We start from the raw sequence: 15,002 nt of genomic DNA, 5'->3' as shown, positions 1-15,002 counted from the left end.
TTTGGCCCATGACCAATCAGGAGCTGAAGCGATGATTCGTAGAGGCCAGGCTCACAGTCCAAAAATGTCTGTTTCTATGCCAGTGTTTTTTTTCTTTTCTTTCTTTTTTTCTTTTTTTTTTTTTGATGTAGGCACATATCGCAATAATCTTCCTTCTTAGTACTGCTTTTGGGTTTACAGATAGGCTTATGTGCTTCTCTTCATAGCAGCAAGATCCCCTAGCCTCAGGCAGGTCCAAAGATGCTGTCCAGGAGTCAGGGACCAGAGTCCAAAATTTTGGAAATTTACCTTGCATTCTGTTTTACTGCTGCTAAGCTAGCACTCAGGCCAGGAGATGCAATTCTTCCCATTCTAATCTTCCCTTTTCATATGCAGAGGCACCTTACCCCATGGCCACCATCACCACAGGCCTTTGGGAATACTCTCAGGCTACCATCGATGTTCACTTAAGGACCAAGGGCTCTTCATTCAGCCTATGGTGAATAATGCTGCCTGATCTAGGACTCGCCTTTCATAGTGGTGGGCTCCCCCTCTGGCCCAGAGCAGGTCCAGAAATGCTGTCCAAGAGGCAGGGCCTGGAATTGGGGACCCCAATAGCCCACTTCCTGTTATACCCCTCTGTGGCTGACCTGGTACCTAAGGTTCAAGACAAAGTCCCCTTTACTTTTTCTCTCTGCTTTTCTCAGGCAGGAGAGTCTCTGACCATACCCACCACAGCTAGGAATGTGTTGGGTCTCACTTGAAACCAGCACATCTCAGAGTCTCACTCAAGGCCCACACCATACTACCTGGATATCACTGCAGGTTATTCAAGGCCCAAGTGCTCTTTAGTCAGCAGGTGATTGGTTCTTCCATGACTTGGCTCTTCCCTTCAATGCAGTAGGTTTCCTTCCAGATCAGTGTGTATCTAGAAATGTCATCTGGGAGCTAGAGTCTGGAATCAGGGCTTCATGATTCTGACCAGTGCCCTATCCTACTGAGGCACAGCCACCCACACAGTGAATCATGTCTGCCTGGCACTCCCCTCTGCTCCTTCTACCTGACCTTCCTTTCCTAGCTGATGGTCTACTGTGAACCACCTAGGCAGGACTGCTTATCTGCAGTTCCCACGTTAAACGATGTCTGGTGAAATCAGAGATAGCAATCCCAGTAACACAGCTGGATCTGTAGAGCCAAACAACTACTCTCTCTAACGCATAAAATCCATAAAGCACAGCTAGAACTCTTCTGCTTCCCACACAGAGAATTGCTAACTCATAATATATTTCACCTTCAAAATATATCCATAATTATGAAAGAAAATATTTATTTTTTGGTCACCTTGCCAAAGTAAAGTTATCCATAACAAACACCATTGATTAGAAAATACTCCTGTAATACTACCTCCAACACTTCAGAAGAGCCAGACCAGATCTTCATCTGCACAGCACATGATCCACTCATCCACAATGGTCAAGAGGCCTGTTTTTAAGATTTCCAGTCACATTCCCCTGACCCTGTCATACTTACAACCAAGCTATCCTCAAATTATCACTAGCCCTGTACAAAAATGTAAAAAAAATACAAGACCTACACAAGGCCTGTAATGAAAAGTGGCAGCCGGTGATACTGATTGATCTAGCTGTTCCATGAAAATATAAGTGGAAAACCACTAGATAGAATAGAAAAATCAGCAGATGAAGATTGAGCTACCAATACAGGACCCTACAAAACCTTTTGGAAACACAGTATCTTGGTGCCAAATTTTAAAAACAAAAATGAAGAAAGCAAGTGAAGAAAAGTATAGAACCTTGTTTAGAAAATTAAATAAAGATTTCTACCAGAACGCATGAAGAAAGCAGCCAGATATAAAACATAGGCATAGAGAGGATTGATTCACAATATAACGCATCAACAAGTAAGGTTCAGCACAAGAGTGAAGAAGAATGAGTATAATAATATTACAGAGAAAATAATCTTTGGTGAAGGCAATCTGAGAAGCAAATAGCATGGAAACTAATTAAAAAATAGAAAATCAATGCAATACTTGAGGCTTTCAACAGACTATGATACTATCTAATTAGATTGTATTATTGTGTCCACTCAATAATCAGTCAGCGTGATTAAAATATTTAGTACAAGAAGTAAGATCTAAACTGAATCTTACAGAACATTCTAGAAAAGAGAAAGACCATGGAAGAAGTCTTAGGGACATAAAATAGCATGGCTTGTTCAAAGAACTGTGTATTCACACTATTCTCTGCGGAAATCTAATGGTGCTTTCTGTGGCCAGTTTTGCTTTACTAACCCCCAGGATATTAATAAAGATAGAATGTTTTAATATGTGTGTTCTACAACAATAAAGTATCTCTGGTTAGTGCTAGATTAGGAGAATCTTAATCTCTTTGGGCCAGAGTAGCCTGAGGGTAAACCATCTGTCATCCATGTGTGCCCAAGTGTGTTTTGTCCTCACACAACTCAACATTAAACAGAAATGATCTCTATATTATTATGAAATGAAGCTACATATCATCCACATAGGTATATATGCCATAAAAATGGAATTTATGCCATACAAATAGCTAGAGATATTAATCATTTTCACTTCCGACTATAGGATCACTGCTGACACACATATATAAATGTGAGCTCATGTGCACACAGACAACCAACGCAGGGGAAGGACCAAATAACTGTCTAACCCGATTGAAAATAAAATGATGACCAAACTTCAGCTGTAGTATTTGTGCTGATTGCTTGGATACTGTTCCTTCAGAAACTATGCTGAAGTCACAGGTTGTACCTAACCACATCCTACCACCACATCCTGCTGGGCTAAAGTCCCAAAAAGTAATAAGAGATGCATTCAACTTTATGAGAGGAAAGCAAAACCTAATCTTTCAAGTGGTGAGGTCCACCCAGTATGGAGTTCAAAGGTGCCATTGTTCTGCTCATGTTTATAAAGGGAGCTGCCATGTTTCTCTCAGCACAGAGTTGGGAGCAACTCCAGAGCCTCCTTCAAGATGCTGCTGGTCCTGCTGTCAGTAGTCCTGCTGGCTCTGAGCTCAGCTCAGAGCACAGATAATGGTAAAAAAAAAATTTTTTTAAAAAGGAGATGGGGAGTGGGATGACGGGCTGTGACTCTTCCTGGCCCTCAGGGGTTCACCCCACACCACTGCAGAGGAAGAGCAGGATGGAAGGAAGGAGGTTGAGAAGAAGGGTAAGGCTTCAGAGCTCTCATTCCAAGGATGACATCTGTTGTGCCCTCATTGCATCCCAAGGCCTGATACTTTATTTAATATACACTTGGAACCAAACAGAGAATTTCAATTAGAGGAATGACAAAGTAAGATTTGTATTTTTAGAAAGACCTGGCTGTGCTGTGAAGGATGCAATGGAGAATGCAAGACTGATCCAGGGAAGTCCAGCTGTGAAGATCCTACAGTAATCTCAGTGGACAGTGATGATAGTGTCCTTGCTGTACAGGGGATGCAACATCGATGAAAGAGATAAACAAACATCAGAGTACTTTCAGACATAGAGGACTGGAAGATAAATTTGTGTCTTTCTACATAGTGGTATAGAAATATCAGGTCCCCAAATTCCCATTTTTCTTCCAATCACATTTAAAATTTCCATATGTTGCTGGCAGTACATGTACACGATTGTGTCCAAATATTTACTCCTCTTGGGGAAGCTTGTGAATATGATCAAAATATTTAGAGAAGGAATAAGGTAGAAGAACTAAAATATGACTTGAAAATACCCAGACCAGTTTGCCTAAATTAGCATTAGGGTTTGATGGATCCTAAGGATGACAAAAAGGGACTCTTCTATGTTGAGTTCATGGTTGATGCTCAGTGGTAGTAACAATCCTGCCTCCTCTAACATCTTCCTCCCCTTCCAGCAGCTTCACAGAAGATGGTTGACAAAGTAACTTAGGATGCACAGGGTGTGGCCAGAAGACCCCTTTCCCTATAGACCACTGTGAGCCCTGAAAGATTTATGAGGAAATGTTTACTTCATCCTGTACTTCTTTTCCTAGATGTGATCTCTGAAGACTTTACTCCCACCACACCAGGTAAATCCCAATGATCCTCAATACATTTCTTTTCTCTTTTTTTCCACTAGAAATTTTAAAGTTTTTTCAGTGTCTTCTTCTCATCATTTTTTTTTTGTGAGGAGGTGGTAAGAGGGGTCAGGTATTGATTAATACTAGTGCCCCTAAAAATGTAGACAATTCTTACCCATCTTTGATTCTGGGGACCATGAGCCAGGCCACCAACTTGAATACAGAGATGCCTGGCTTTGAGGACATTAGGAGTGGGCAGGCTTTTTTCCCAGGCTAGAATGACTGCTGAGAGATGATGAACAAATGAGAAGTGTTCTCATTCTGACTCCTCCATCCTTAACTCCTTCTTTCTTCCCCAGTGTCCTCCTGCACAGTTATGTGGCTTTAGGGAGTAAGGCAAAACAAAACAAAACAAAAAGACAGTGCATGAATCTCTTTTCTCTGTGTTGACCCACTCAGCTGTGTCACTACAGATGATAAATACTTGCCACAGCTGTTTAGTGATCCTGTGCAAGCTTTCACATTGTCTTTCTCTTCTGTCTTTTAGTATTTCTCTACTTGGTACCAGGAGCCTGGGAAATCAGCTCTAGTTTCTGCATAGGGCTTAGGTGCCGAGAGATGGAGTCACAGTTTGTAAGTTATTACAGCAACCAAAAAAAAAATAACCAGCAACATAACTGAAAGCTATAATATTTTTGCTTTTTTTTCTGTCCTTGGAGATACCCTCTGGCAACTCTAAGATATGCAAGAACCCCTCTTTTCAAATTTATGGAAACATACTTGTCACAGAAGCAAATAAATGAGACTTTCCATATCACTCTTACATGGATTAAGAGGACAGCTGCATAAAAAGGGAAAAAAAAAAAACAGTGGGCACAAAGGAAGATGACAGTCAAGCGGCAGGTTTGGGGAGAACAGGGCTATGTGATAAGGTGAGAGAAGTATAAAGAGAGGAGAGCTTTTCTTCACTGAGCTCATGCATTCCTGTCCATTAATTACTCACACAGATGTAGAGGACTCAAGTCAGAGCCCAGATCAGGGACCCCAGAGACCTCCTCCTGAAGGACTCCTACTCAGACTCCCTGGTGATAGCTGTAACCAAGACGATGGTCCTCAGCAGAGACCACCACAACCAGGAGGCCATCACCGCTATCCTCTCCCACTTCCTTTTCAAAATCAACAACGACGACCCCAACGAACAGACCTTCACCGCCCTCTACCCCGACTTCCTCCTGTAAGGCTGGAGGAAGTACCAGCATTCTTCCAGGGGGACAAACCGCCAAGACATCTCCAGGACCAGCCACGCTGGTAGTAATCTAGAATTCAACGACAGGTATGATTCCAGTTCATTCTCCATTAAATGCCCAAACTGTTACTGTTCTCAAACTTTACTGTGTTCACAAATCAATTGGAAATATGTTGAAATTACATAATCCTGAACCCCATTTCTAAAGATTTGTATTCAGGTATTCTTGGATAAGGTTGCAAGTCCTTGTATTTTTAACAAGCAGTTCAAAGAATTCTTATCTTATGAAATATTGACCTCTCCAACTTTTTTCTTAAGATGACTTGTCTCCTTAAAATGAGTTGGTAATGAGGAAGTGGGGTGTGTTCTCCCTTTGGTGCTCTGCCTCCCGTCTTTGAGTCTGCCCTCTCAGACCCAAGGACTCTCCATCTCAGGTTTCTCTCTGGTTTCCACCACAACACTCTTTGCTCAGTTCTGCCTCACACCAGCCTCTCAGGTCCAGCGTCCCTGCTAAATGATACTTGAACTTGATGCTTCTATATCTTATTTAATTTTTAAAATACTTATTTTGAAATTAGTACATCCTCAAGGAAAAAAAAATCTAACTGAACAGAATGGTATGAAGCTAAATCTTAAAGTGATGCCTTATCCTACTTACCCACACCCCTCACCAAATGTCACCACCATTAATTTTTTGAACATCCTCCTGGAAATATGTATATGTATATAAGCGTATGTCATTATTTTTCCCACAAGTGATATATTATTTTAAATGCAGATCTGTACTTGCTTATTTCAAATAATATATGTCTTAGATAACTTTGTCATTTCACAGAGACATATAGATCTTCTTGGTGATTTATTTGTACATTTTTATTTTGTTGTTACAATTGTATACTACTCTCTTGTGTGACTGTACCATGATTTCTTCAATCAACCACTGTTAATTGAGATGTGGGTCTGTATTAGTTTTTCACTACTGTAGGTTCAAGTTGCAGTCATTTTCATAAATATAACCTTGAATGTTTTGAACAGTAGCCAAAACATAAACACCATAAAAATAATCTGTTTTCTTAATCTTGAAAGCAATAATTTACTTTACTAATATCATCAAGGAATAGATACATTTTGCTATGTTGTATCTTGTGTATAAATTTCCTTATTTGTTTGTTTGTTTCAGAAAATAAATAAGAAGATAACTGCCTTCAGAAAGCCATTACATTGAAATAATGTGGTCATAACTCTTTCTTCAGTATACCAATAAAATACTAATAGCATGCAATTTCTGATTGTTGCTTCTCTTTGTGGGTGTTTCTGAGTCTGGAATTTGAGGGCCATTAATACAATCTAAGAATATCTGGGATTCCTGTTCACTGATGCTTCCATCAGGCTTCCCTCCTCCTTTATCTTAATAAAGCTAGCTGCCAAAGGGAAAGAGTTCCATTGCTCCTCTTCTGTCCTAGATTGCATAGCACAAATGCAAATTCTTAAAATTATTTTCACATCTTTCATTGCTATTCTTGTAACTTTAGGAAAACAAGGAATATATAACAAACGAGAGGGAGTTGCAGGTGCTGGGGAATTCTTAAAATTTCCACAACTATTAATCCTGGTTTCTAGGGGCATAAATGTAGTTCTAGATCTCTTGTCCATAAAACTCACTATTCTCTTTTTTCCTCTTTTCTCATTGCTCATTTCTCTTCCTCCCTAAGTCCTTCACCATTCTTTATAAAAACTTAAGTGGATTTCGTAAAAGGTGCAGCATAATGTATTTTAAAGGGCAAGAAATTTGAGTAAAACTCTGTTCTTGTTGTGAAAATTCCAGCAATATCAGTATTATTGTCAGATAACATAGACTGCCAAATTTAACTCAAGATGCTGAGGGAAAGTTGGATAGAAAATAACCCTAAGAAGCAAAAGAATTTGATAGGTAACTATCTCCAAACACCTCTCATTATCACCTCCAATGTCATTGAATATAGGAAATTTTAATATCTAAATTTTATCATTAAAAGCACATAATTCTTATTTAAATTTTTTAAGTACAGGAAACAACAAGTTTCTGAATTTATTGTGAGTTTCATTAAACAACATATATAGGACAACAAGGATACACTGCTAGGGAAACTATTCAATAGTACATAAACAAATGAACAGGATGCTAAAAGAATAATAAACCATGTTGAAAGAGGATGAGGACATTAAAGATGGTTCAGTATTAGAAAACTGGCCACACCATATCTGATTTTGATGATATTTAGATGACACTTTGGATTTAGATTTTAAAGTGGATGCTGGAATAAGTTAAGACCTTGGGGATTTTGGAGATGAAATAAATGTATTTAGTATGTGAGAAGACCATATATTTGGGGGAATGACCAGAGACAGAATGCTCTAGTTTGAATGTTTATGTCTCTACAAAATAAATTTATGTTGAAATTTAATTCCCTATGTTGATACTTAATTCCCTATGCAATAGTATTAAGAGATGGAGTCTTTGGGGGAAGTGACTAAGTCATGTGGACTCTACTTTCATGAATGGGATCAATTTCCCTACAAATAGAGGCTCCCAAAGGCTGCTGAACTGTTCCATCTCTTTTGACATGTAAGGACTCAATGTTCATCCTTCTTTCACACTTCTGCCTCATGAGAGAGAAACCAGGAGAAATTGTCTGTTTGGAAAGGGCTCTCACTCAACCCCGAATCTGGTACCATCTCAGTCTTCAACTTTCCAGAATCCAGAGCTATGAGAAATACATTTGTATTATTTATAAATTATCCAAGATAAGATATTTTGTTAATAGCAGCTTGAATTGGCTAAGGCAGAGGGCTACGTACAAGAATTAAATGTGTAATGTATATAAAATGTATATAAAATTAACCTACATGATGTATACAAAATTACATGATTTAATTATTGTAAAATGCAACATGTATATAAAATTACCCTACATGATATACAACAAAAGTTCAATACATTTGTTTATTTATTCTTTTATTAGAAAAGACTCGTTTTGTTCCTTCTTTCTAATAATGAATTATCTTCTAGTAATAAATTATCTTTCTAATAATGAATTAACTTATAATAATGAATTATCTAAAAAATAGATTATTTGATAAACATTTGCTTTCTTTAGCATTAGAACCATTAAAAAAAGCAGCAGAAAGGTGGTCCAAAAGGTATATTGATGAACAAATGCACTGTGGTATATCATCAGGAGGCTGGTTAACACGAATAAAAACGAAGTCTCCTTCATTTCAATTCCAATGATTCTGCTCCTTAACATTTAATATTCAGCCTATTCTCTACCTATATAGAAAGTAATGCCACCTGTAAGTCTATTGTTGCTCAGATGTTAATCTGGGAAATAAAGCCCAGTTCCTCTTGAAAAGACAGAGAATTTGGACAGAAATTCACCGACTGCTTTCTTACAGAAAGTAAACCAATGTCTGCTTCCAGAAAAATGGAGTAAATGTAGTTTGCCCTATTCCTTCTACTAAGAACAACTGTAAACCCTGAACATTATGTATAAAACATATGACAACTCAGACCTGGAGAGACCAAGGCAGATGTGGTAGGGACTCAATAAATTGCATAGTGAAGAATTCTCTAAGGTTTTTTTTCACTTTATAATTTGCAGACTTTTAGTTGAAAATGCCTTCAACATAGAAATACTAACAGGCACATATGAGAATTTCCCAACAAAGCCTATTATTTTAGCCAAAAGTCAAGGAAATAGTCTACCAAAGCAGAAAACGTTTAGACAGTAATCACTCTACCATAGCCAAATACCACAGAAAACACTATCACCTCAAGTGGAGAGCTTAGATCTTCAGATATTTACACCTGCCAGGCTGCGACAAGGTGTCCCAACCCTCCTCCAGAATAGCATCTCAGAATAGCAGAAGTTGGAACTTTCATCCCCAATTTGTGGTAATAAGCCCCTCATTCTCCCTCTACACCTTGATATGACTGGAGAGCAAATGGAGAGCTGGATCTACTCTAAAAGCAGCAATGAAGAAGCACCCTCCTTTCCATACCAGGTAGTGCTTGTGGAGCCCATGTGGGAAACAGTAACAAGGCACTTCTACCCCCTAGACAGGTTATCAGTGGAGGCCTAGTGGTGAGCCAGAACCCACCCTCCAGCCAGCAGTAATGAGGAAACTTCCCCTGCCTAGGTGTCCACAGAGATTGAGATGAAACCTTTATTTCTATCCCCTGGCAGGATTGCAGTGTCCTTCCCTCACTCCCTTCCTTTGCTGGAGTAGTGTCTGAGGAAGCTAGCTAAGACAGAAGGGGTAAATAAGTTTTAGAGTCTCATAATACCTAAAATGTCCTGGTTCATTTAGAAATCATTTGGTATACCGGCCGGGCGCGGTGGCTCAAGGCTGTACTCCTAGCACTTTGGGAGGCCGAGATGGGCAGATCACGAGGTCAGGAGATTGAGATCATCCTGGCTAACACGGTGAAACCCCATCTCTACTAAAAAATACAAAAAACTAGCTGGGCATGGTGGCGGGCGCCTGTAGTCCCAGCTACTCGGGAGGCTGAGGCAGGAGAATGGCGTAAACCCGGGAGGCAGAGCTTGCAGTGAGCTGAGATCCGGCCACTGCACTCCAGCCTGGGCAACACAGCGAGACTCTGTCTCAAAAAAAAAAAAAAAAAAAAAAAAAAGAAATCATTTGGTATACGAAGAATCAGGAAAAATCTCATCTTGAATGTAAAAGATAATTAGAAGATTCCAGAACAAAAATGACAAAGATGTTAGAATTATTCAGCAAAGATTTTAAAGCCGTCATTGTAAAAATGCTTCCAGTATATTACTTACAAACATATAAGAAGCAAATTTAAAAAATAATCTCAGCAAAGAAATTAAAATATATGAAAGAACTAAATGGAAATTTTAGAACTGAAACTTACAAAAACCACATTAAAAAATTCAAGAATATAAGCAGGAAAAAACTATAAACACAGTCTCAGGGACCTGTAGTGTTATAACTGAAGGCCTAAGTTTTGTGTTTTCAGAGTCCCAGAAGGAGAGAAGAAATAAGCAACTTTGAGAAAGGTCTCAAAGACTGAAAACTTCCTTAATTTGGCAATGGGCAAAAACCCACACATTTCTAAATTCAAGCAAACCCAAAATCTCTTAGCCATTTTAGGCTACTGTATCAGTATACCATAGAATGGGTGGTTTATAAAAACAGAAATGTGTTGCTCACAATACTAGAAGCTGGAAGACCGTGATCAGAATGCCAGCATAGTTGAGTTCTGCTGAAGACATTTTTTGGCTGTAGATGGACATCATCTCATTGTATCCTCACATGTTGGAGAGAAGAAAAAATATCTCTTGTCTCCTTCTCTCTCTCCCTCTCTCTCTCTCTCTTTTTTAAGGCCTCTGATCTCAACATGAGGGACCCACCCTCATGACTTAATCTAACCCTAATTACCTCCCAAAGACCTAATCTCCGAATAACATCACATTGAATTTAGGATGTCTACATGTGAATTTTGAGGGGACACAAACTTTCAGTGCATAACACTAACCAAGATAAACACAAAGAATCCAAACTAAGGTATACCATGGTAAAATATCCAAAAGTTAAAAGAAAAAACAAATTTTGAAAGCAGCTAGAGGAAATAGCTTATCTATAGGAGGGAAAACAATACAAATGGAAGTAGGAAACATCCGAAAAGGATGAAAGCCATAGAAAAGTGGCACAACACTGTCTATGTGATGAAATAAAAAAACTTTCAATTCTGGTTTTTATATCTGGTGAATTTATCTTTTAGGAATGGAAGGGCTATAAAGACATTTGATGAAAGAAAACTGAGAGGACTTGTCACCAGAAGGTCTACTTTTTAAAAAGGGGCTCAAGAAAATTCTCTAGCCAGGAAAAAAAAAAAAAAAGATTAAAAAAGAAACTTCAAAACACCAAAATTAAAGAAAACACAGTGGAAAGGGAAAAAACGAATAACTTCATCTTCCTTTTCCTCTTCAGTTTGGTAAATTTACTTGACAGTTGAAGTTAAAATTATGACATTATCAGATGTGATTCTAAGTGTATATAGATAAATATTTAAGACAAATATATAAGGAACAGAGGGTAAAGAGACATACAGGGAATCAAGGAATAAGGTTTCCATACATCTTTCAAAGTACTAACATTTTGACCCTATTAAACCATGATAAGTTATTACATGTGATGTAAAAGCTACAGCATCCACTAAGACGTCTGCACACAGAGATATACTCAAAAATACCACAGATAAACCTCAATGGAATTCTAATAAAAAAAATTAAAGTAATACATGAAGGTAAGACATAGAAAACAACAATGACAAAAAAAGAAGAAAAAAAAAACAGATAAGCAGAAATCACAGAGTAAAATGGCAGGTTTATGACCCAACATATGAATAATTACAAATAAAAGTGGTCTAATGTGAACAAAGTTGCTGAGTATTGAAGAGTTTCTATATTATAGAAATAAAATGGCATATGCTATTATCAAATTTTATGGGACGTTTATATTTTTATATACATTGTACAAATTTAACATTAAATATTTTAATTAATATTTTGTACAATTAACTTTTGGTAGAAAGTAATTATTTTGTACAATTAATAATATTGTATAAAACATGTACATTTTGTAAGTAACCCATGTAAGGATCTCAGCTTCATCCATGCTTGGCACAGGAAAGCTGATATGGTTTGGATGTTTGTCCCCTGAAAACCTCATGTTGAAATGTGATTCTCGATGTTGGTGATAGGACCTGGTGGGAGGTGACTGGATCACGGGACAGATTCCTCATGAATGGTGTAGCACAAGCTTGTCCAACCCATGGCCAGCAGTCCGCGTGCAGCCCAGAACGGCTTTGAATACGGCCCAATACAAATTCGTAAACTTTCTTAAAACATTGAAGTTTTTTGCAATTTTTTAGCTCATCCCCCATCATTAGTATATTTTATGCATGGCCCAAAACAATTCTTTTTCTTCCAGTGTGGCCTAGGGAAGCCAAAAGATTGGACACCCCTGGTTTAGCACCATTCCCTTGGTGATTAGTGAGTTCTTGCTCTGAGTTCATGCAAGATCTGGTGGTTTGAAAGTGTGTGGCACCTCCCCTACTTGCTCCCACTCTCACCATGGGACACGCCTCCTCCCCCTTTGCCTCTTGCCATGATTGTAAACTTCCAGAAGCTTCATCAGAAGCTAACCAGAGACTGGCACCATGCCTGTAACCCTGCAGAACTATGAGAACTATGAGCTAATTGAATTTCTTTTGTTAATTACCTTACTTTTTTTTTTTTTTTTTTTTTAGATGGAGTCTCCTTCAGTCAGGCTGAAGTGCAGTGGTGCAATCTCAGCTCACTGCAACCTCCACCTCCCGGCTTCAAGTGATTCTCTTGCCTCTGCCTCCTGAGTAGCTGGGACAACAGGCGGCTGCCACCATGCCTGGCTAATTTTTTGTATTTTTAGTAGAGACAGGGTTTCTCCGTGTTGGCCAGGATGGTCTCAATCTCATGACCTCGTGATCCACCCCCCTCAGCCTCTCAAAGTACTGGGATTACAGGTGTGAGCCTCCGTGCCTGGCCCCATTACTTCTTTATGGCAATACAAGAATGGACAAATACAGAAGCCTTCACTGAGAGCTGCTAGTGTGAAGACAGTCATTGGGTGGGGCTTCTCATTATTTGCTTGCTGTGTCAAGTTTCCACATGGCTGTCTCAGAGGTCTGAATTGTCCTGATAGCTACACTATTCCTAAGTGACCTTGTCTAAGCCTATGGCTTCAAATGCCAATGAAACCAAGTTTACAATCACATCTGATAATGTCATAATTTTAACTTCAACTGTCAGATACATTTACTGAACTGAAGAGGAAAAGGAAGATGAATTTTTTCGTTTTTCCCTTTTCATTGTGGTTTCTTTAATCTCGGTGTTTTAAACTTTCTTTTTTATTTTTTTTTTTCTTGGCTAGAGAATTTTCTTTAGCCCCCTTTTAAAAGGTAGACCTTCCGGTGGCAAATCCTCTTAGTTTTCTTTTCATCAAATGTCTTTATAGCCCCTCCATTCCTAAAAGATAAGTTCACCAGTTTCAGTGGCATTTGAAGCAATGGGCTTAGATAAGGTCATTTATCTAAGTTATAGCATGGCACAGGTGCTATAACTCCTCCTTCGACCAACCCAGGTTTGGCACCCACCTCATTATTCTCTAGGCAGCTGCTTTCATTCATCAGTTGGAATTTGAAAACAAAACAGAAGAAAAAAACCAACAACACTTAAAAAAATCTGGACAGATAGTTTGAGTATCTATTTTGAATCCACTAATATTTATTTCTGGCTAAATCGTGTACATCAGACTAACAGTCCATCACAAAATTTCATGCTGAAATGTATTTGATATAAAAAGAAAATAGAAAGAGAAAGTGAAAAAATATTAACTGGCAGAACGGAAATCCTACAGTCTTAAATCAGGACGAGCCTTCAGACTACTTTTCTATTTAGAAGAAAAGTCCTGAGACAGTGGATTTTATCAAGCCAGGATAAAGAAAACTAAAATCTGATATTCTTTAATATGAGTTTGTCGTACGAGTCAGGTCAATTAAAAGTCCAGAGTAGGAGGACATCTGACCCTAAAGATTAGATGTGGTCAACACTGATACCATTAAAATCTCAAAGAAAGGGGGTAAAGGTATTACGGCATAAAAGATATTTGAAAAAAACTTCAGCAACTTCCAAAATTTAGTAAAACCCATAAATTTATGGATTCAAGGGGCTGCCCCGTAAATTCCAAAAATAATAAAGTCAGAGAAAGTTGTGCTTGAACAAATTATAATCAAATTGATGAAACCCAATTTTAAAGAAAAAAATAGATAAATTCAGAGAAAAATGAAATGTGACACACAAACAATAATTCAAATGGCAACAGATTTCTCATCAGAAACCATGGAAGCTAAAAGCAATCTAACATCTTTAAAGCGCTGAAAATACAGAACCATTAGTTATCTGGCCATAAGAAACTTAAATGAGAAATCAGTAAGAAAAAGATAATCTAGAATTCCCAGATATTTAAATATTAAACAGCATGTTTCTAAATGCATGAAAAACAAAGTCTCAAGGGAAACTAGCACCATTTTTAACAAAATGAAAATAATAACAAACCAACTTAAGTGGTTACAGTCAAAATAGTGCTTAGAGGGGCGGGGCCAAGATGGCTGACTAGAAGCAGCAGCTTTCAGAGGCTCTCATCCGAAAAAGAAACATAAAGAAACATAAACATAAAGAAACATAAAGAAAAAGAAGCATGTGAATCCTTCACTGGCAACCAAGGTATCCAGGTTCTCCCATCAAAGTTGACTAGAAGACTGGCATGACTCACAGAAAGAAGGAAGAACAGTGTGGTGCAGAGGCCCACCTGAGAGCTACACGGGGAAGGGGAACCCCCCACCCCCAGCCAAGGGAGGGATGAATGAGCATGCTACCCAACTGGGGAAATTATGTTTTTCCATGGAACTGTGCAACCCACGGATCTGAAGATCCCACTCACTCATGGGTTCTGTTCCCCATGCCATCCAAATGCATGAGACCCTCCAAAAGGGGTTGTCAGACACCCTATACAGGCGTAATCCTACTGGCATCAGGTTGGTGATGCCTCTCGAGGTCAGAGGTCCAAGAAGAAGGGGCAGGCACTCATCTTTGCTGT

General features: G+C 38.6%; 2 protein-coding genes across 3 annotated transcripts in view; both read left to right on the top strand.

Annotated features, from left to right (window-relative positions):
• The window catches only part of MAGOHB (mago homolog B, exon junction complex subunit), a 1,022,454-nt gene that overhangs the window by 728,080 nt on the left and 279,372 nt on the right, over positions 1 to 15,002 (top strand). The window lies entirely within an intron of this gene.
• On the top strand, positions 2,969 to 6,579 carry PRR4 (proline rich 4). 2 transcript variants are annotated; one of them, XM_050748295.1, is made up of 4 exons: positions 2,969 to 3,066; positions 4,025 to 4,060; positions 5,291 to 5,384; positions 6,478 to 6,579. In XM_050748295.1, the coding sequence occupies exons 1-4, from the start codon at positions 3,003 to 3,005 to the stop codon at positions 6,482 to 6,484; spliced, it is 201 nt and encodes a 66-aa protein (XP_050604252.1). In that variant the 5' UTR covers positions 2,969 to 3,002; the 3' UTR covers positions 6,485 to 6,579. The 2 variants fall into 2 exon arrangements, with proteins under 2 accessions (XP_050604252.1, XP_050604253.1); XM_050748296.1 differs by lacking the exon at positions 6,478 to 6,579 and having other exon boundaries at positions 2,985 to 3,066; positions 5,059 to 5,378.

This window comes from Macaca thibetana, chromosome 11, assembly GCF_024542745.1.
Source record: "Macaca thibetana thibetana isolate TM-01 chromosome 11, ASM2454274v1, whole genome shotgun sequence".
In the NCBI taxonomy this organism is placed as follows: Eukaryota; Metazoa; Chordata; class Mammalia; order Primates; family Cercopithecidae; genus Macaca; species Macaca thibetana.
Note: the sequence above shows the minus strand (reverse complement) of the source record. Positions and strands in the feature narration are given on the sequence as shown.

What these genes read in the sequence shown, in the direction of transcription:
- PRR4 (XM_050748296.1), top strand. Translation starts at nt 3,003, where the DNA reads ATGCTGCTGGTCCTGCTGTCAGTAGTCCTGCTGGCTCTGAGCTCAGCT. An exon ending in AGCTCAGAGCACAGATAATG is followed by an intron (nt 3,067 to 4,024) that starts GTAAAAAAAAAA and finishes TTCTTTTCCTAG; the next exon opens with ATGTGATCTCTGAAGACTTT. An exon ending in CTTTACTCCCACCACACCAG is followed by an intron (nt 4,061 to 5,058) that starts GTAAATCCCAAT and finishes TTACTCACACAG; the next exon opens with ATGTAGAGGACTCAAGTCAG.